General features: G+C 43.2%; 1 protein-coding gene and 1 long non-coding RNA gene across 4 annotated transcripts in view; one reads left to right on the forward strand and one right to left on the reverse strand.

Annotated features, from left to right (window-relative positions):
- Nucleotides 1–127: 127 nt before the first annotated feature.
- The window catches only part of LOC102692745 (rho GTPase-activating protein 22), a 42,815-nt gene continuing 20,994 nt past the window's right edge, over nucleotides 128–21,948 (reverse strand). For 2 of the 3 annotated variants that reach the window (XM_006630247.3, XM_069188850.1), the window contains 7 exons: nucleotides 10,115–10,243; nucleotides 6,794–7,001; nucleotides 5,901–6,033; nucleotides 5,407–5,480; nucleotides 4,489–4,610; nucleotides 2,983–3,886; nucleotides 128–1,645 (listed from right to left, as the gene is read on the reverse strand). In XM_006630247.3, coding sequence (XP_006630310.2) covers nucleotides 1,423–1,645; nucleotides 2,983–3,886; nucleotides 4,489–4,610; nucleotides 5,407–5,480; nucleotides 5,901–6,033; nucleotides 6,794–7,001; nucleotides 10,115–10,243 — 1,793 coding nt within the window. In that variant the 3' untranslated portion in view covers nucleotides 128–1,422. Of the gene's footprint in view, nucleotides 1,646–2,982; nucleotides 3,887–4,488; nucleotides 4,611–5,406; nucleotides 5,481–5,900; nucleotides 6,034–6,793; nucleotides 7,002–10,114; nucleotides 10,244–13,559; nucleotides 13,795–21,948 lie in introns of those variants that run through there. The other variant, XM_015346469.2, reaches the window with a different exon arrangement.
- LOC138238396 (uncharacterized) lies at nucleotides 10,243–17,452 on the forward strand. Its single transcript, XR_011189403.1, has 2 exons — nucleotides 10,243–10,367; nucleotides 16,889–17,452. It is a non-coding gene; the product is annotated as an uncharacterized lncRNA (long non-coding RNA).

Consider the following 21,948-nt stretch of genomic DNA (forward strand, 5'->3'; position numbering starts at 1 on the left):
TTTATTTGTATTTGGGATCAGATTTAATTTTAGTTCAAATATTACATTATAAGTATTTCATAAGTGGTGAGTTGTAGTTGAGGTTCATTTCTTTCCTCGGGGTAAATAAGCGTACTAATACCAGTGCTCAGATACTGACGTTTATTATTAGTGGTTTCTTATGCTGTTCATCCCATTCTCTTATACAAATCCCTTCACCGAAAGTAAAACTGTAGGTGTAATAGCATATGACCAGAATTAAACCCCCCATTTTTCTAAATACCTGAGTCAATTATTAATTATGATTATGTACCCAAACCTCTGGAGAAGACAATGATATGATTACTAGAACATTTTTTACTTCAAAAGGAGCACCTTCCTCTAATGTCAATCACCTCCTGAATTTGCACACAGCTTGTCTGCTCCAGCCTCTGATGGACGCAGCTTGGGGAAATATGGTTCATCACATTTATGATTCACTTCTAGGTCAGCTGACATAGTAAGAACGTTAATAAGAATGATGATCCATCATGCCAGTTCACCAGATGTGGTTGTAATATTAAAACATAATTAAAACAGCACTTTGTTTCATTTACTGCTGAGAGTCCTATACATTATGCACCCATGTGAGCATTCCTACAATACTTTACGACATGTGCTGATGTAACTGGGCTCAGTGCACTGAGCGAGTTACAGAAGTGACACCACCTATACAGGGGAGATATGTGCTCACTGTGCATACAGAGAAAATGAACTGGTGATCCATTACTTTTTTTAACCAGGCTTAGGCTACGGTGATGGCTCAGTCAAGTTAGAGACGAGGGTTTTAGGGCATGAATCACTGGTCTCAGGGCTATTGTTGGAGGAAGGGCCAGATCTTTGGTTAGACTGATGCATTTTCTGGCTTTTCACTGGCATCACTACTGCTCTTTCTAATGTTAACCAACTGCTGGGAAGATCCTGTGTGGAACACGCAAAACAAAACAACTGAAGCTGAGGGTTCAAGTATTTTCTCTGCTCACTGTAAAAAAAAATCAGCTCTGGTCACATGGCATTCTCCTCCTCATGCAGTGACAATAAAAAGGCACAGTCAGGGCAATCATTTTTCTTTAGGGTGGTATGTGTCGGCTTTATGTGCAGAGTACCCCTTGGCTGCTATTCTTCAGATGTCTATGATGAGACTCATGCTTTGGCATTGGTTGTGCATATATAAAGCTGTAGGATGGCAAGAGCAGTATGATCTACTCATACCTTTTAACATTTATATTTTATATAAAAGTCCTGATATACAATATAACAGCAAATATAAACCAGAAGACAAAGTACTGTAATAAAACAGCATTGAAATAACTTCAGAATACTCATGATACATGAGCACAGAGAGCTAAAAACAAGACAGTCCTATGCAAACTATTCTCTTTCCCAGGCGTGTAATTAGGATTTTCAGATTTTGCTTGTCCGTGGTCCAAGAGTTAAATCCCCCAGTGTGGAGAAAAACTCCTCCATTTCCTTCTGCAGGAGCTGGTTCCTTCTCTCGGCATCCTCGCGCGCTCGTTCCGAGTTCCGCAGTTTGATTTCCAGCATGGAGTGCTTCTTCCTCTCCTGATCCAGCTCCTCCTCGAGTCTCTCCACCTGCTCACAAAGCGCCGCGCTCGACTCCTCCAGCCTGGAAGCAAACAGAAATCACGAGACCTCAGGAAAATCACACACACACACGCTCAGCGCCCAGGAAAGTAGAAGCTTCTTCTTAAGAGCGGTTTCTGAAGCGGTCTTCAACGCTTAAAACAGAAGAAGATAAAAAGGCTACATATAAGAAGAGGTCCTTATAATTGAATTGAATGCTCTCTCTGTTTTGTGCACTGTTATTTACTAAAAAAAAATCCTATTTACCCATTTGACTGAAAATCTGTTTCAGTTAATCTGTGCAGGGAGTTTGGCTAGATGGCTAGTAATTGAGTTCTAAGATAACTTTTGTCTTTGGCGTGTGGAAGAACATAACATTAAATATTTCCTGGGATGCACATACGGGATTCTCACACTTGGCTCACATCTGAGGATTAAAACATGCACTCAAAAAGACCCTATATGAACACAATAGCAAACCGCAAGGCTTTAAGAAAATAAAAACACCCTCTTCCAGCATGAGGGAAACTGTTTAGAAAGGCTCTTTAACTACCAGCGTTCTGCTAGGGCTGGCACCTGCTTTGCCCAATGAAATACTCGTACAATCAACAGGTCTGTACGCATTTTCAAGGTTTGTTCCACCTTTCAACCTTTTGTGGTAGGATGTCATGTCACGCCATGAATTTACCAAACTGCTTTATACCATACGGTGTCGCGGGAAGCCAGAGCCTACCTGGCAAGCAACGAGCGTAAGGCAGGGTACACCCTGGATGGGGCGCCAGTCCTTCGCAGGGCAAGTGCAAACCAATCATACATGGGGACAATATGGAGGCCATGGTAAAGGCCAAGGGAGGAAATTTGGCCCAGACACCGAGATAACTCCTTACTCTTATCGAGAAAAGCCCGGGGATCTTTAATGACCACTTTCTTTAATGGCCAGGACACTAGGGTAACACCCCTACTCTTTCTGAAAGACACCCTGGGTTTTTTAATGACCACAGAGAGTCAGGACCTCGGTTTAACGTCTCATCCAAAAGACGGCGCCCACTACAGTGTCCCCGCCACTATACTGGGGCATAAGGACCCACACAGACCGCAGGGTGAGCGCCCCCCCGCTGGTCCCACTAACACCACTTCCAGCAGCGACCATAGCTTCCCAGGAGGTCTCCCCTCCAGGTACCAACCAGGCTCACACCTGCTGAGCTTCAGTGCATTGCCAGTTGAGAGCTGCAAGGTGATACAGCTGCTGGCTTGTGGCAGGATGATAACAGTTATATAAGATTCATCAATCCTCAAGGGATCCCAGCAAGGATTCACAACTGTGCCCACTGAACTTGGGCTTGGAAATACTCTACTATCCTCGGCTCTAGCAGTCCCTACCTTCTCATCCTGGCTTCGTACTCCAGCCTCTGCCTCCTCAGCTCATCCTTTAGCTCCGTGACCAGGCTTGCTAGGGCCTTGGAGCTGCTGGCCGTGTCATTGGAAGCCGCCACCAGATTGCTGCTCTCGCTGCCACTCGCGCCGGTCAGGCAGAGCTGCAGCCCCTCGCTGCTATCGTCCAGGTCCAAGGCCTGTCTGTCGCTCTGTGCCCGAGGCGCGGGTTCGAGCCCCTCCCCCTTCCCACAGTTCAGCCCCGAGCAGTCGCTGTCCCGGCAGGCGGGGCAGCTGCTCAAGGAATCGGGGACAGAGATCTCGCAGGACGACGTGGACCAGGGAGTGCTGGCGACGCTCGGCACGCTCAGGCTCGAACCCGTCACGTTGTCGTAGGTCGACAGTCTCTGGGACGACCCCGAGTCCTTCACCCGTTCCCCCGAGGAGGTCCGCCTGTGGCCACGCAGGGACGACAGCCCGTTCATCAGCCAGTTCCCGCTGGATGACAGGTTGGGAATGTCCACAGAGGAGCCGCCGAGCTTGACAGCACTGGCTCTTGCTCCGGAGCTCCTGAAGGAGTACTTCCAGGTCGGAAGGGATTTGACCTGCTTACTGGGACTGACCGCGGCGGCCTCTCCCGTTCCCTGAGATGCCAGTCTGGGCACAGTGGCGGGCGTGCTGACATTGACATCCAGCGAGGTGGCACTGCTGCAGAGGTCCTCCCTGGCGTGGGAGCTCTGTGCCTTGGAGCAGCCTCCCTGCAAGTCCTCCTCTGAGATCCACTCCACCGCGCCCCGCTGGCCCTGAGCCCTGACCTCCAGCCGACCTGGAAGGACTTCAGCGTCGGGGCCAATGTACAGCCGCTCGTGTTCGCTGATCAGCACAGTCATGAGGTGCTGCACCAGGGAGGTCCCTGCCACAGAACAGACCCACACACACATCAAACATACGAACAATCACGAGTTCGAATTTCAGATGCATTTTTACGTGGCTCATGAACTCTTTTTTGTGTGTTTGAATGGTTGCATTTATGTAAATGACGTGTTTTCAATACATTCTGAAATACATACATTACAAAGACTGATGGTGCATAAAATCTATCAGTACAGATTTTTGGCAGCCCCCTTTAATAATGAGTATACGTTTCTCATTAATTCTGACAGAACGGCAGAAGAAAAACACGAGTGTGAGTTTGGAATTTGTGACTATGAAATACAACTGATTTATAAGGTAGTAAGCACATTTTATCAGGCTAATGAGAATATTCTCTTTTTGTATAAAGACATAGAATTTTCTTCCAGTTGCAATTCAGCATTTAAATTCAATACTTTCAAATCCTTTAGAATGCTGTGTGAATTAAAGTTGACTTTAATTATGTTATTTTCTCATTTCTGTGCAGTTGTGGCATTTTACTAGAAAGTCCAACCAGCTGTTTTTTTGTAAATGAAAAAAAAATGCAATATTATCCAAGTGATAAATGTAATTTTTTTTATACCACAAAAAAAGAAGACATGCCTTCCATAATGGTCACCGGATCTTCCATTTTGGGCCGAAGGATATTTGGTCCGAAAACTGTGGCAAGATTTTGAACACTCATCTTATTTTCATTTGAATGGGATTGCACTTCATCAAGGAACCTAAAAATACAATACAGGATGCAAAAGCAAAAAAAAAACCAACGCATTACTGAAACAGAACAAAAAACGAATAGACGTTCTAATAGACGGGTTTGGGCCTTTAGAAGGTAAAACGTGGGCAGGATGTGTGTCTCAAAGTCCCAAGCTTGACAGACTTATAGAAACTGAAAGAGCAAAAAAGGAGAAGTCGTTCTGAATCAGTGTGATCGAGACTCTGCTGAGCTCCTGACATGTGAACTGTCTTGTGCAGTGACATGTGAGGTCTTCTAGAGTCTATTTCAAGTCGAACTGCTATTTCTGATAGTGAGTTAAAAGAAGAAACACAGATCACTCTTTTTTTGTATTTGCACTCCATCTTCGTCTGTCAGAGGTAGTATGAAACAACGCAAATAAAAACAGCAATAAATCCAGGTCAGAAAATAAAATGCCATGGACATTCAGTATATTTTCCCCAAGCTTTCAGTGCCAACAACTGTTTCCTAGCCTGCCATCAAGATGTAATAATATAATATGGCCATTTCCTTGTGTTGTAATACTGTACTTTAATTCAGGTGGGTAGCTGCGTCAGCATGCGTAGACTGCAAAGGAACAAGTAATAGGTTTATTCCATTTATAGGTTTATAGGTTTATAGGTTTATTGTAGTTTAATGATTCAAGAATCCCTCCAGCCAATCCGTGTGCTCTGAATACGTCCAGATAGAGTCCACTTGTCAAAAAGAACCCCCAAGGTCACCTAGATTGGGCTGCTTCTTTCTGACTGGACAGAGGCAAGAAGACAAAGACTCTGAGGACTCACTTGCATATATACTTTAGAAGGTTGTAATTGGCCCGAGGAAGGCTCTTCACCTGCTTCATCAGCTCCTGTATGCCCTTCAAAAAATAGAAATGTACAGTTCAGATTTTTAAAAAGTAGCCCACAGGCTTTAAAAGTAAATGGTAGGATATTTGGGAGACACTGTATTATGTTGGTTTTGAATGGTGTTGAAGAGACGGCATGTCTTTGGTGAGAACATGACTGCTGTGTTGCACAATACACCCTGCACCGGCTGGACTACAGGAGGAATTAAAGACGGGGGTCTGCAGGTGGGGGAGATTTCTCTAACCTGGTTTGGCTTTACAGGACCAGCAGCAGAGAACCCACCTTTTGCAAGTTCTCCTGTTACCGTATGGAGCCATCAGGTGATGTGACAGACTACCTGATGGACCAAAGTGAGACTTAACTAACTTTTATCTACTTATAGAGCCCAATACATCACAGGACAGCCCTGTTGATGCCCGCAGCGCACCAACCTCCTCTTCGTCCTTCGATAACAGCTGAGCACAGGACAGGAAGTCTTCATACTTGGCGAAGGGGATGACAGGCTCTGGCAGCTCGCGGAGGTACAGCTTCAGAAGTGACGCCACAGTGTGGACATCAGTGTTACTGAGGGAGGTCACAGGACAGTCATCATGTTCACAGCCAAGCCACAGGCAGACAGAATTAGAAGAAACCTGTTCAGACTTGAAAAGGCTGGCAGGCTCGTCTAGGAGAGGCACGGATCAGTTTTTTCCAGGCCCTGAAAACACCTGCGCTGCTGCATTTACCCCTTCAGATCAGCCGCCACAAGACCAACAAGAAAGGTTACAAACACTAGAAGCCTTCAGCCTTATTTACTGTAAAACACTGTAGGGTGTGAGTGGATTAACTGACCCACACCTAAGACTCTTCAAGCAGTTTCCTTTCTACAGAGCTAGACCTGTGAGACACCCAAGAGCAAATGTCTTTGTTAAATGTCCAAAAATACGAACAACTTGTTTTACAATAGCGGCAGCCTGGGTTGCAGGAGCCATTGGTGAATTTTTGACCAATTTGTGTGAAAAGAGTAAAAATTACTTCATTTACAATATAATGCGTAAAATGTCCCATCATGTCATGTACAATATAGATTCATATAGATATTAACTGCATTAACTGCAATCAGGAATTAATCGTTTCTGGACTGGAGAAATACTCCAGTCCTGGATGGATCTCCAGGCTCATGCCATGTCTGGTCTTAACTAATTGAGATAATTTACATAAGAAGTGATGTTTCTGTTTTCAGTCTGTTGACTGAAAAGTACCTCTCAAGGAGTGGAAACGAACTTTCCAACAGCCAAATCAGGTGCTTTTGTAGGACCTAGAATGGGAAGCAGGTTTCTCCTACCAGTCAAACAGAGGTTTGTCTCCGCAGTCAAAGGCATCCTGGAGCTCCTTCACAAGGTTGGCCTGGCCTGGCATGCGAAACAGACCTTCTTCATCCAAGCCTCGCTCTCTGATGAAGTCCACACACTGTTCCACCAGCAATGGAGCCAGACGGGTCCCAAACTTCTTCTCGTACTGCACAGTGTCTTCTAAGCGCTGGCCAAATATTCCTACAGTAACACACAAACACAAAACCATCTGCCACTGATGTCCAGCACAGGCAGACAGAAAACAGGCTGATACTAAAAGACAGACAGGTTAGAATCAAGAAATCCAATTGGTGGGTCCTTATAGATGTCTGGGAAGTCTTGCCTTATCAGAAAGTGAACTGTATTCTCACAGTGTTAGAAATGGACATGTGGTAGACTTTAATTCTGCCTCAATACCTTAGACAAAATATGCCTTGACTAAGCACAAAAATATGTCATGACTAAAAGCATGAGAAGCAGCATTAAAAAGAGTTTTAAGACACTTATGTTTCTAATATTGTGAAATGGCCACAGCTGTTTATCCCATAGTGCATAGCAATCTTTTTGCTTTCTTGGCCACATTAGCTCCATTTATTTGCATTCTTTTTTATTAATAGTATTTATCCACTTTGCAGATTTCTTGCAGCTTGATAAATGTCTAGCAAAGTCATGAAACTTTCAAGTCCATCATCCAATATTAACCTATTCAAGTACTTATATTTTCAGTTATGCATCTCTGTGAAGCATATTTGAAGTGCATTTATTATTTAAAATGTCACTTAGGAAACGGAATAAAAGTGGATGTATATGATCCTTTTTGTGAAATAATGTGTAAAGCTCAGAAAACACAGAAGGCTTTTTTGTTCTAGAGCACAATCTTTTCTTCGGTCACTGTAATGAATTCTGAAAATTGCTGGTCCAGCATGAACAGAAAAAGTGCACAAATAAATAAAGTGTCCATTTGAACTTAATATTGAAATTAAAATTTAATAAATACAAATTATTCGGACTACTTTAAAAGTTGTCCACATGCTGTTTAATCTTGAATAATTAAAGAAACACACCAATCAGAAACAACTTAAAAGCCTATCAGACAAATCCTCCAAAGAAAACAATTTACACAGGCTGACACTGAATGACCAACTGCAGCCAAGCACTAGGTAAGACAAAAGCAAGCAAAGCTTCTTCCCCTCATAAGCCTGTGTGTTTGTAATTCTGCTCCCTTACCTTGGGCTTCCTCACTGCCCTGGTGTGCCCCACAGTTACCAGAAACCGCACAAATGTCACACTGAACCAGAGCACAAGAGCTACACAGAAGCAAGGTCCTCACTTCAGGCATGAGATACATCCCAGACCCCAGAAGCCCCAGGTTGGACTCTTCTGCATTAATCCAGGTCAGCTCAGCATTCAGTAGGAAAACGTTACATCAATGCTCAGCAGCACATCTGTTATTACCTTGGCAGCCGACCACAGGTTAATCATAAGTTGCACAGCAATGTGTCTGAAAAGCCCATGAAAAGGGCTCTGAAGCCAGCCCTGCAGGCAACAGAGTGGGCAGGTATTATCTTGCCTTTAATTCCTGTAACCCGCCTCTGCAGCCAACATAAATAACAGTTGGCTATACAGTAGGTCACAAGTTATGGAAGGGGCATTTCTGCATGCAATACGTTTAAGCACTATTAGAATATCAGTTCTATTCTTGATGACTAGGAGGACTGAGAAGCATTCGCTGCCCCTCTGTGAGCTGTGGTAAGAGCACTCTGGTATGCCACAGGCAAAATGGAGACTAAGTCCTCAGGACATTTGATTCCTGTCCTGCATGCCTAATAAAGTGGCCGTCACATTCTGATTTTCAACATCAAGAAACTCTCCTGAATGGGCTTCCGATCCACATTGAAATGCCCCAGTTGTGTTCACTCATAGTTTAAATTTGCAGGCCCTGGTCTCTTTTTACATTCAACTGGATCCCCAGCTATCCCAATAAAGACCCCAATAGAGAGGTGGCAATATCACAAAAAAACCTGCACACAAACGTTGCAGCAGTGCAGATTTGTAGATGACAGGGGATGGTCTCAAGACATTCCTTGAAATAAAGTCACAGTCACAGTATAAGCTTCAGATTCTGCAGCTTTCTCACATGCTAACACCAAGTACTGTACAGTATATACTGCATCTGTAACTTCCCCAGATATCATCTTCTATAAACACGCTCAATATAAACCTCTTTTCTTATTCAACACTGCTGTTCTGTTACATGTGACATAAAGAAACTGCAAAAACATTGCAACCTTTTATTTCAAATAGCTGAACCCCAAGCTTCCAACAGCAGGAAATATGAGGATCATTTGTATACCCCCTCAATGCACCTTTTCCCATGCTACTGTCTGCTTTTGTATGTAACAGAAAGAATTGACTCTCGAGTGGTTTTGGGCAAAGGCGGTGCTGGAAGTGTAATGATGAGCACGAGCAGTCACAAGCACTGACGTCTTTAATGGCAGAAACTGAAGGGTGTAGTAGAGGCTGCCTGCTAAGCCACATGCTTTGTATACTGAGGTGGGAAATTTGAACATCAGCAAATATACAGTACTTCTCCCCTCAGGTTCAGGAAGTCTAACGCTGCCTGGTCACTGTATCGTATTGCTGCTGTACACTGCTTGGGTCTGTTGGGAAGCTCTCAGAGCACATGGGGACAAAGTAATGGAAGAGAAAGGGGTCACCCGTAGGGGTGACCAGACACACGATCAGATCATTGTTGGATTAAAGCCTTGGAATCATTATCAGAATGACCTGGTAAATCAGTGCGTTCATTACATACAGTATGTCCAGAAAATGCTTCTGATTTACTGTTTACCCACAATACAATCTATTCCATTATGTGGTCCTGAAAGGTTCTGGTCCTGAAAAACCTTTGACTTTACTGCTTTACTACAGCTGGTTCTAAAATCAGGTTTGCTCACAATACAGTAGACACGAGTACTTTTCCTCTTGAAGTTCAATGGGAAGTTAAGCATTACAAGCAGCTGCTCTATATTCTGGCTATAAATAGTGAGCTATCTGTAGCCTCCTGCCTGGAAATGCAGACGGCGCATTGCTTGTATGACAGGCTCAGTGGCATGGAGCCTGTTGAACCTTGTGCGGATATTTTTGCACTCCTCCTGTATTGTGCTGGGTGGGCTGGGCAGGGAGTAGCATCTTCGAGGAACAAAGAGCGCTCCTGGCATTTCACTGTCGAGGTGGTATCTGAAGCATGGACCCCTAAGCAGAAGCACTCCAGCTTTTACTTTTGGGGGGTACAGGGGGAGTACCGGCCTTACCTCCTCCAAAAGGCGCCCAGATGACACGGCGGATGGCCTTCACCCAGTCCTCCATGTCACTCTGGGTGTTGGCCATGAGCAGGAAGGCCTCATGGTTGGCGGCGGCTCTGTCGCGCTCCCCTGTCCCACCTGCAATGGCAAGAGAGAGGACAGCTGTGAGGGACCGCCGGCACAGCAAACAGCCCACATGGGCCCACGTGGGCCTTTGTCGCCAAATTCACCGAGCTGCTCACATTGCTGCTGTTTCAGGTATGTTATTCCGGAAATCATTTGGAAAATACTGTACACCTCCACATTTTGCTAGTGGCAGTTTTTTTTAAATATCACTTAGGATGTTCAGAACCTTTTCTTTACTGAAAATCCAAAATGGAAAAAAAAAACAACCCGGTTTTGTCCAGTTTTTCTTCCCAGAACAAATTATTTTCATCCCTCTGGAAACACTGTGTGTTTAATTTATCTGGGAGAAGCATGGGTTCATACAACATAAACAAAGTGAAAATCACAGTCAGTTCAGTTACAGCTTTCTGTAATCTGTTCTCAGCGAGTGTTTAAAAAAGCTTCAATTATGTTGAAACAGTAGCCAAAAAGAGGCCCTTCATTAAGGAACCATGTCTTTGGCCTAAAAATCATGATAATTTTGAAATTTAAGAATTTCCTCATCCTCCTGACAGTATTTTGAAATGAATGTGGTTTTTGCAAGTGTCTGATGAATAATGATGTGGCTTCTTTTTGTTAGCATAAGCTGTTTTTATAGCTCTTTGTTAGTGCCTGATACAGACAAACCAGAGTGCTAATTCTCAACTGTACATTTAGGAGAGGAGAGAAGAAATAAAAACCTTCATTAATGTAAATGGCTAGATAAAAAGCCTATAATGACATAATTGTTGGGGAACAACTTTAATGTTAACCCTTTCTATTTCAGTAGCTTCATAATTTACCAGCACTTAAAACGTTTCAATCCTGCTGAGCAGCCCTGTTTGGGGCTCATCAGCAATTCAATTTGCTGTTGTATCATTTATTTGATTAATTAGGACTCTCATCTGGAGACCATGCACTGAGCTCTCTGCGCAGCTCCTTGTAGACACGGCCTGTGTTTGAGTTTTAAAAGGCCTCTCTCCGCCACAGTGCTGGACGGATGTGTGCTGACCAGGTGGACTGTGACACTTCAAAGTGACTTCAGGATGAAGAAAAACAGCCCTGTAGCAAATCATCAGGCCCTGAACTGTCATACAATCTCAGAACAGCCACCGACAAAACCTTTTCAGTCACTGCTTCCCTTATGTCCATCTTGCCTGCTCTTGGCCGAATCTTTTCTAGGGGGATACAGAGCCAAAACAAGTGTTCGCCCAGCATACAATTTTATGAAGTTACAGTCTATGCTTCTCTTTTATCAGGGCTGGCTGTTTAATTTGAGGCTTTTGGCACAAACACACATATCAAGTACAGAGATTGGGTACAATGGTATGGGTAGGCCAAGACCAAAACATGTTTGATTTATTATGATTGTGCTTTAACATCCCTTTGAGCAAAATGTGTTACAGTGAATTATTTTTCAAGATCATTAATCTTTTTATAAACATGTTACATAAAAAGATGAATGTATCTACTGTATCTACCCATTGTGTATCCTTCTTAATTAAGTTATATTACAAATAAAAATTCAATTAGAGGCACTCATGGGTTTAGCTCCGGGAAATACGCTGAGTAAAACAATAATATATTCAATCATTATCACGTCTCTAGGGCAGGCAGTTCGTGCAGCTCAAACAGCTTTATAACCCCTGAAAACGTTGGAGTCATATTTAGTGGTAACAGAGTAATAAAGTGCACAAATTCCCAAGAATATCATGGTAAAACATAGTGAAGCATGGTAAAGCAGGATGTAAACCCTGAATAGATACACAGTACAAAAAATACCTTTTTATTTGGAGGATAATAGCAGATGACGGTGTGATTAAGGAGAAAGGATAATCCGTACCAAAGCATATAAACCATCATTAAAGTGGGGGACCATTATCTTGGAGTGTTCAAAGTGAACCCTAACGAGAACAATCCTCACCACCGTGCTAAATCACCAGTCCAGCCTGGAAATAAACCTTAACGAGAATAATCATCACCACAGTGCTAAATCACCAGTCCAGCCTGGAACTGAACCCTAACGAGAACAATCCTCACCACTGTGCTAAATCACCAGTCCAGCCTGGAACTGAACCCTAACGAGAACAATCCTCACCACCGTGCTAAATCACCAGTCCAGCCTGGAAATGAACCTTAACGAGAATAATCATCACCACCGTGCTAAATCACCAGTCCACCCTGGAACTGAACCCTAATGAGAATAATCATCTCCACGGCGTTAAATAATTAGTCCGGCCTGGAAGTGTACTCGAACAAGGACTATCATTATCGCAGTTTTAAATCACCAATCTGAACCAGAACTGAACCCTAACAAGGACAATCATCATCGCATTGTTAAATCACCCATCTGGACCAGAAGAGAACCCTAACGAGAACAATCCTTACCACAGTGCTAATTCACCAGCCTGGTCCAGAACTGAACCTTAACGAGAATAATCATCTCCACACTGTTAAATCATCAGCCCAGTTCAGTTCTGGGCTGAACCCTACCAGGACAATCATCACCACAGTGTTAAATCACCCATCTGGACCAGAACTGAACCCTAACAAGGACAAACATCACCACAGTGCTAAATCACCCATCTGGACCAGAACTGAACCCTAAGAAGGACAAACATCACCACAGTGCTAAATCACCCATCTGGACCAGAACTGAACCCTAAGAAGGACAAACATCACCACAGTGCTAAATCCCCAGCCTGGTCTAGAACTACACTTCTACTAATCTCTACTAATTTAATGGAGAGCAGAAATTCTATTGCCTCAAACAAGTCCTTTCTGACTAAATTGATCAAATTTCTTTATTTTTAAAAAATGTTTTACTGGGTATTGTTTGTCTATCTAAACTGCAGAAGGACCCCCCTGTGAATTTCAATTTTCCATTAATCACATATTTTCCGCACAAAGTACAGTACAGTATGTAAACAGACGCAGACACACAGATGGACTGTGGCACAGACATCACCTCTAAAGCACACTGAATAATACCTCAATCATATAATTATCAGGTACCAGTTCTAGTAAATGTGCTGAATATATAGCCCATGGGTGTGACATCATACATTTATTTAAACTACATGCATTTTACTGTATAAGCTTGCTTTCTGTGTTGCATTTTCTTGGATGATTTAGATGAGAAAAAATCAGTGAAACAGATAGTCAGCGAGTTTCAATTCCAATCTCTCCTGGCGTTTGGGATAGATTCCCCATCTCTGCCGAGTCCACAGCCTCCCAGACAACACTGCCAGTGGTCGTTTTCATGGACATGAAATACCACGTGTAAGAGAAGGAGATTGCTTACACTTACCCTTTCGCCCTTTTTTCTTCTTTTTCTGCTTGGCAGTAAAGAACGGCATGTTGGCTCTGGATCTACAGCAGTAAAGCTCTGCCCTTTCCCTAGTTCTCCCAGTGGTTCACACAGTGCACAAATATTCCGGAGACGCACCAGGAAAATCCCCACTCGGAAGAAATCGGTGCTCCAGCACAGGCTGCATTGTGAGGCACTGCAGACCAGGATCAGCTTGTTAGCGCTGATACAGTTTTTTTGAGGAAGCTCTGGGGGATAGACAGCGACTGCCTTGACAATACAGTATGTATCATACAAGCTGGAAGATTTTCAGAACTTCTGCATTTCTCAGATACCGCAGCAATGAGGAAAATGTGAGGGAGAGGTCAAAGTGCAGGGAAATAGAACATAAAATTAGCTTTTGATGTAGCCTTTATGCTTAATTTCCATGGCAAGGAGAAAGATGTGTAAGACTTACGTTTGTAACAGATTTACAACACTTGTATTTAAATACTTATATGAGAAAACTGCTGTTGATCTAAATGGAAAGTGTGTAACCTTTTCTTTCAGCTTATTTTGAATTATATTTCTACTCTCCATTTTTAGAGCAAAAAGGTACACATCTTAAGGGAACACTATTGTCTAGCACCTCAGAAAGCTGTAGCCTTAATGCATTCGGGAACCTAGGATGTTACCACATCAAAAAGACCTTGCACTGCCTCTGAGTTACGGTTGGAACAGATAGCTGTTCAGCTCCCATGTGCGCCACACATACAGTAGTACTTATATATTACGAGGGCAGAAAATTATCCAGAGTTGTTCAAATATGCATTACGATTTACTTTAAGATGCCTTAAAGACACTTCAACAAATTAGCTGTCTCATACAGTGCCATGTGCAAAGTACTGAAAAGTTGACTAAAATTCCATAAGTTTTACGTTTATTTTCTTATGTTCTTTAAGAAACAAAAGTGCAGCTATTCTCATCCCTGTATAGAATGATAATGAGAAAATAGCAGCTCTTATTTAATGGTGACAGTGCTTCCACTTCCTGAAGTCATGAATGTCACTATACTGGGTCCTAATGCCCCAGTATAGTACAGGGACACTATACTGTAAAACAGGCGCCGTCCTTCGGATGAGACGTAAAACCAAGGTCCTGACTCTCTGTGGTCATTAAAAATCCCAGGGCGTTTCTCGAAAAGAGTAGGGGTGTAACCCCGGCGTCCTGGCCAAATTTCCCATTGGCCCTTACCAATCATGGCCTCCTAATAATCCCCCTCTATGAACTGGCTACATTACTCTGCTCTCCTCCCCACTGATAGCTGATGTGTGGGGAGCGTTCTGGCGCACTATGGCTGCCGTTGCATCATCCAGGTGGATGCTGCACATTGGTGGTGGTGGAGGGGAGACCCCATTACCTGTAAAGCGCTTTGAGTGGAGTGTCCAGAAAAGCGCTATATAAGTGTAAGCAATTATTATTAATTATAATGAATAATGAATATAATGGTTGTGAATTGAAAATGTTTGGCCAGCAGTTGGCCTGAATTCCACTAGATGGCACAACTGCACTAATCGTTACAAATGCTGTTTTGCTTTTCCATGGGACTGTGATGCTCAAACTGTGTTCATGAGCCAAAATAAATACAGCAATGAAGCAGTTGTTATGTAAATTATTAGACAGGCAGGTGTAGTGGAATGGTTTTTACTCCTGTGCGGTTTGTTGTCTAAATCCAGGCAACATAGACAGCAGCCATATCACTCTGCAACTCACATCTAGCAGCCCAGTGGAGCTCAGCAGTTGTGACCCTGGTCAGTACCTGGGTGGGAGATCTCCTGGGAAAAACTAAGGTTGCTGCTGGAAGAGGTGTTAGTGGGGCCAGCAGAGGGCGCTCACCCTGTGGTCCACATGGGTCCTAATGCCCCAGTATAGTGATGGGGACACTATACTGTAAACAGGTGCCGTCCTTCATTTGACACGTAAAACTGAGGTCCTGCCTCTCTGTGGTCATTAAAAATCCCAGGGCGTTTCTCGAAAAGAGTAGGGGTGTAACCCCGGTGTCCTGGCCAAATTTCACATTGGCCCTTACCAGTCATGGCCTGCTAATAATCCCCATCTATGAACTGGCTTCATCACTCTGCTCTCCTCCCCACTGATAGCTGATGTGTGGTGAGTGTACTAGAGCGCTATGGCTGCCGTCGCATCATCCAGGTGGGGCTGCACACTGGTGGTGGGGAGTCCCCATTACCTGTAAAGCGCTTTGAGTGGAGTGTTGAGAAAAGTGTTTAATAAGTGTAATAGGGAATTATTATTATTAACATATTGTAGGTGTGGAATGTTACCCAGGAGGATCCTTTGTACAGTTCATGGCTAGGTCTACACTGTAAACTCCAAAGTTTAACTGCACCCTAAGGCACTTACAGCAGATTTCAGCTCTCTTTGTTAATGAAGGGGAGGCCTAATGAATGGCTTGAAGACAGAGACCCTAGTTCAGCAATTTCTGCCTTCCCCGGTTTCCAAGTTGTTGTAAATGAATTATTTTCTCAATTGACTTTCAAGGTCAAATTAAAGAAAAAAATGCTCTATACTTTAAAGTGTTAAAACCACAGGCCATTAAAATGGACTACCATTAGTTGTGTTGACAGGGGTAAAGTCAATAGGGGCTCAGTCTTCAACATGGCAAGGTATTTCACACCTGTACCCCACTGGGAGTATAAAATCACAGCCTGTTCCTGCAAGGGAGACCACTCACGAAGACCCTCTGTTTTGTCATGCACAGCAAGATGGCTTTAAAATACAGACATGACAACAGCACTAGAAGTGGAGTTTTGTCAGAAACTCAGAAACTGGCAACTTTCCACAAGAAAAAAGGATGTTCAGAAATAGGACAAGCAACCAAAAAAGTGCATTGTAATCCATTTCTTAAATAACTTATAAATTCACTTAGAAGTGATGAGAACACTTCAAAGTTCCGCAATTTAATGTGCTTGTTCAGCGATTAGAAACTAATTTCCAGTACAGACAGCAGTTTATGGCAGGCATTTTTTGGTGTAGATTACTTGGCCATCATATTCAGTACATGCAAAGTAATTGAGAGATGCCAAGAAGGTTTCTGTGCTTGCCTGTTTGGACAAACACTGATTTGTCTTCTACAGCACGTTCACGTTTTCCTTTTTAGTAATTCAGAACTGTAAATTATTTTGTCATAATCACATCTGGCTCCCCATGACCCTGTAGTGGATAGAGCAGTTAGAAGATGGATGGAGGGATTTTTATAAGCAATTCGGAAGCCCGGTTATGTCTCGACTTGTCAGCTCACTGTCGCGGCCCGTGTTCCACACAGGGAGGAGGAGGAGGAAGCGCAGACGGGCTCCTCCGACTCGCACACTTGGAGGCTCCTTCAGCTGTCAGCACTCTGCGAGCTGCGCAGACACTGCTGGACACCAGAGGGTCCAGCTCTTCCTAACTCTTCCTAGCTCCGTCACTTGGGGAATCCCAGGTCCCGGGATCACCCGGGCATTGTGGGATCCACCAGAGACCTGCACGAGCAGCTTTTCCTAACGGACCCGTGTGGAAGCCCCTCTTTTCCCACTATCTGTCTGACAATGCAAAACCATCTGTGTTACATTGTCTTTCTGCCAGTCAGGTGAGATTCAGCTTTTTTTTCTGCTGTGGCAAAGCCAGTAAACTTCATGGATCAAGGAATGTGAAGAACATAAGGATGACTATCTTGAGCAGACAAGAAATTGCCTTCAACAACATGGCTGGGGAACATGTTCTCATAATGCTTTGGGTAAAGAAATGACTCCTCTTCCTGCTTCTAAATGCGCTTCCCTGTAGTTTACTTGTGCTCTCTGGTTTGTGTTTCACGATATATACAGTACTGTATACTGAATAAACCAGTTTCATGTCCAGTGTCAGCGTTTGTTTTTCAATAAGGACAACTGAGAAGTGACATATTCAGACAGGGGCTATGAAACACTAAACATATCCTCAGTCATTGGATGTGCCTGCAGAACTGAGAAGGACTTTGGAACCATGATCACTGCTCTAAAAAACTACACAGTATCACTTATGAATCACTGTAAACCTACACAGCAATTGTTCAGTTCCCCATGGTTTTGATGGGGTTATATTTAAATTATTCTGTCGAGGTTTCCTTCAGTTCTTACTGTATCATGTCCTGCCATGCATTTCTATGCTTTCCTATCCCTGTGCTGTGGTTTAACTCTGCTTCACTACACCTTACCGAGCCTATACCTTTGTTACAGTATTGTATCTAAGTATTGTGGCCAATTAAGTACTCTAGTATTCAGGGAACCAGCAGAACTCTGGGAAATCTGTCTCTAATATAGCTAAGGAGCTAAGAAAGGGGCCACACCTTTCTGTCTTTAGCTAGCTAAAAGCAAGAGCATCCACGAGTTCACAATCCTTTACCAAGGATCTTCTTTTCTTTGGATTTTCCACAAGCAATTCTGAGTAATGCGTTAAGCCTGAACCAGTCTGCTGGAACTCTGAGCTGTTCGGCTTGTAAAGGGTCCTACCTGTCCTTTTGCCAGCTATGAGCCATTAGCCGGCATGAGCCCGATAATCTCTCTCATTTGAGAATTCCTCGTGCTCATGTGGGCATTTCCTTCACACAACACTGTGTTACTCTGAACACTGTCTAACAGCAGCCTCTAGTGTCTGCGCCTCGCCGGCTGCAGTCTTCCACACCCGTCACAACTGTGCTCTATCCCATACTGCATGTCATTTCTTCTCGGTTGTTTGTTTCGATGATTGACAATTTTTTACAAAGGGGTTGTGGAGGTGTGGACCTGGCCTGGAACAAACCTTGTGGTAGCTTCCTGGCTTCAATGAAGACATGCTTCAGGGGTTTCTTGGATACAACATACAGGTGGACAGTCCTCATTGAACCTCATGTTTTTGGATGACAACCATTATCATTGGGTTCTAGAAACGGGGAAATGTTACAGTGTCTTTTGTTTTAACTTAACTGATACAAATTAGTGGTGGTTCAATAAAACAACACAGTCTACAGCTGGTCAAGGGCTTGTGGCTGGAGTGGGAGAGTAACTCTGAATGGTGAAAGCTGGCAATGCAATCTTTTAAATTTATTCTTAACCAATCTGTTTTTATAAGGCTAGGGCCAGTTGGTATCAGAGTATACCACTGCTGTATCATACATCCGGATTGTACCTTTAAAGAGCCGAGTTCAGTGCTCTCTTTGGACAAAACTTAAAATATCTATGAACAGGGAAAATGCGTTTTCAAGAACAAGATTGACCAGGTAGCTGCAATGTACCGTGTTCAAAATGTTTTTACATGAATACCAGTCAGCTGCTGTGTGAGGCCTGTAGCAAGGGAAGGGCTCTGAAATCTGTCTCATTGCACAGCACTTCTTATCTCCCATGGCAAATACAGCTGCAGCAAGCCATTCATCACTTTGTTTCTTGTCCCTGAATCCTGTTAAAACAGCCTTTCCTTCTCTCTTTTCAGCACAATTCATTGCATAACATTTTTTGTCCAATGTTACATGATGCTCTTAAGAGAGTAGATGCACCGAAGGTGTTTAAATGTTTGATTAAAAGTCAAATTCATGTCTGCGGAGCGACTCACTAACAAGGGAATGTGTTTGCCAGGCTCGCTGGATATGCTGAACTAACGTGTTGCTGGCATTAACGAGATAATGCCATTGTATTTCTAGGACCATGGGATTAAGAACCGAGTGCGGTTGAGCAAAATGTTGCTTTCTTAGTACAGTCTCCACCACAGGGCTGGCTTTGTTGTTTCGCTCCTGGCTTCAGTGAAGTTAGAGTGAAAGCGAAGAGGGCAGCCAGGAGCTCCCAACATGACTGCTTACACTGCAATTCACAGCAGCGCTCCAGACCAGGCAGAATGTTATCTCAGGGAAATAAAAGGCCTCAGCAGATTATAAACAGCGTTAATAGCTGAAGAAATGACACAGATGCACAGCACATGCCAGGTTTCCTTGTTGTTTCAGTGGAAGTGTTTGACAACTGAAGCTTTAAATATATTTTTGCAGTTTGGCATTGCTGGTAGTCATTTGGGTCCAGAAAGGTATGCATTTAAAACAGTCAGTGTTCTCAATGAATGTTACTGATGGGGATGAGTTCGCTGGTTTTGTTTTTAGAGAAGAGGTCCGGTATCTGAATTGAAGAATGTGTAGCTGTGATATTAACACGCCAAACCGCAATAAAAAACAGGTATTACTTTTCAGGTAATGTCCTTGGTGAGAAGACACATACTGTACTGTATATCTTATCCTCATTAGCCCAACCTCTTAAAGGGGCAGCGCAATCCCAGTTCCTCAGACCGGTTCTTAAATCTTGTATTGACGTTATAGAAAAAAATGTCAAATTTCGAATGAAGCACAAAAGCATGAACTTTGTGAAAGAACTGTGAAAGTTAACGTTGACGCAATTCGCATTTGAGTTCCCACAAATTGCCATGCCCTGCGGCCCTTCCTGCTCACTAGTCTCTGCAATGTCTAACGTAATGGGATCTACGAGTGAATAAATCCAGCTTGTGCAGCAGACTTTTCACTGCAGAAATGCTCCAGCATGATTTGCATGCGGAGTTAACAAGTAAGAAGCATTTGTCGACAAAACTCTCGAAATCGAGAGCAATATTTCTATTGGATTAAAAGAGACGTATTCACAAGCCTGCTTGTTTACAATGTCATAGGGCCGCTTCACCTCACCGGAAGATCTGTTGCCTCATTCAGACCTGGAAATTTAGTCTATTTTGGGATGTAAATTGGAAGTTTTACAAGTTACTGTGTACATTTTACTGTTTTTGCGGTTTGAAATGCAGTCCTCAATGCTGATTCTTTCTAACCCCAAAATATGAAAATAGCATTGCAGTTCCCCTTTAAATGAATATTTCAAATTGAGATGTTTTAAAGCGTGATCACAGGCTGAAAGGGCTTCCTTTGTGACAAGAGTCATCGCCGCTCAAGGTCCCACAGCAACACACAGCAAACCAACGTCAACGTTACCCTCAATCAGAGATGATCTTCGGAAAATAAGGAGAAACCCGGTATGCTGTTGCTCGAAAAGTATACATTTTCAGATAATTGTGGGTTTTCTGACATTAGAAAATTTAATAGGATTCTAGGTTTAAGTGTTTATAACAGATAGTAATCATAGAACGGAGTGAAAAAAAAAACCCACTGGGTCTGCTCAACACAAAATTCCTAAAGTGTAGAGACCCTCCTGACACAGGAGTCGTGAAGCAGCATTTCAGACTGATTTGATGTGACCTGACGGGCAGAGCCCTACTGAGAGCTGACAGGCTCTGCATACTGCCTGCACAGCAAAGTCAGACCATGAAGATCATGACAATTCACACTCAGAGTAACAGCAATGCTGCATTGTCGCATTTCAGTTCTTGTGCTTGTGTGAGCAGCATCTCGGTCAGGCCCTTTTTCATTAGAAACACCATCCCAGCAGTGCATACTCAAAGCTGCCTGTCCACAGCAGGTATCAAGCTACTGTCAGCTGATTCTCACTGGTTCCCACCACACCTTTGTGTACTTATAAAAGCATAAAAATTGCATTTATATTTTAAATATTCATTCTGTGACTCTTGGCTGAAAAACACATTTGAAGTGATTCAAAGAAAGGCACATAAAAACCATCTTCGGTGTGGATGACATATTCTTCCCCCTTGCTACGTATTTTAACTGCCTGAACTCGGGCAGTGTGTGTCACCCCCTCCCCCAAGAAGAAAGGTCACAAGGCCTGTTTATAAGCTGGAGCCAAACAGTAATGTACATATTTGACATTCCATAATCAGTGGTCACAAAGAAACAAGCCTTCAAACCACTGCTGGTCAGTAAGAGAAGAGACCCCAGTTTACTGCACAGACTGACAGAAGACCTTGATTCATTTTGCACATAGAAAGCCACTGAAATTTTAAAATGTAAACTGCAGAATTCCTAGTTGGTCAGCTTCTTGCTTCCTTGGGCAAGCTCTTCCTATAATTTGTCAAAGCTGGCGCAGGGTGTCTCACTGAATGTTTACATCGCAGAGGAGACCCCTAGATTCACCTCATTGACCCATTTCTGGATTTCCATCTGCTCCTCCAGTTGCTGCTTAAGCTAGAGTGGAACAAACAGCTTCAAATCCTTAAATGTAATCTTGAGGTATTCATGCAACTATTTAGAGCACAGTAATGTTATATCTGTTGGGGGCTTATCTTTAAAAAGGTTTCAGCCTGTGGGAGTTTTTTAATCTCCTAATTAATGAACTAGAAGGGTAGTTTTTATCCATTACCAATAGAGTCATATACTTATTTATTATGAAAACCATTCCCATCCAGCATCTTAAAAGAGAATGAAACACAGCTAAATCTGATAATATTGACCTGGCTCAGATGTCATCTC

This window comes from Lepisosteus oculatus, chromosome 4, assembly GCF_040954835.1.
Source record: "Lepisosteus oculatus isolate fLepOcu1 chromosome 4, fLepOcu1.hap2, whole genome shotgun sequence".
NCBI classification, from domain to species: Eukaryota; Metazoa; Chordata; class Actinopteri; order Semionotiformes; family Lepisosteidae; genus Lepisosteus; species Lepisosteus oculatus.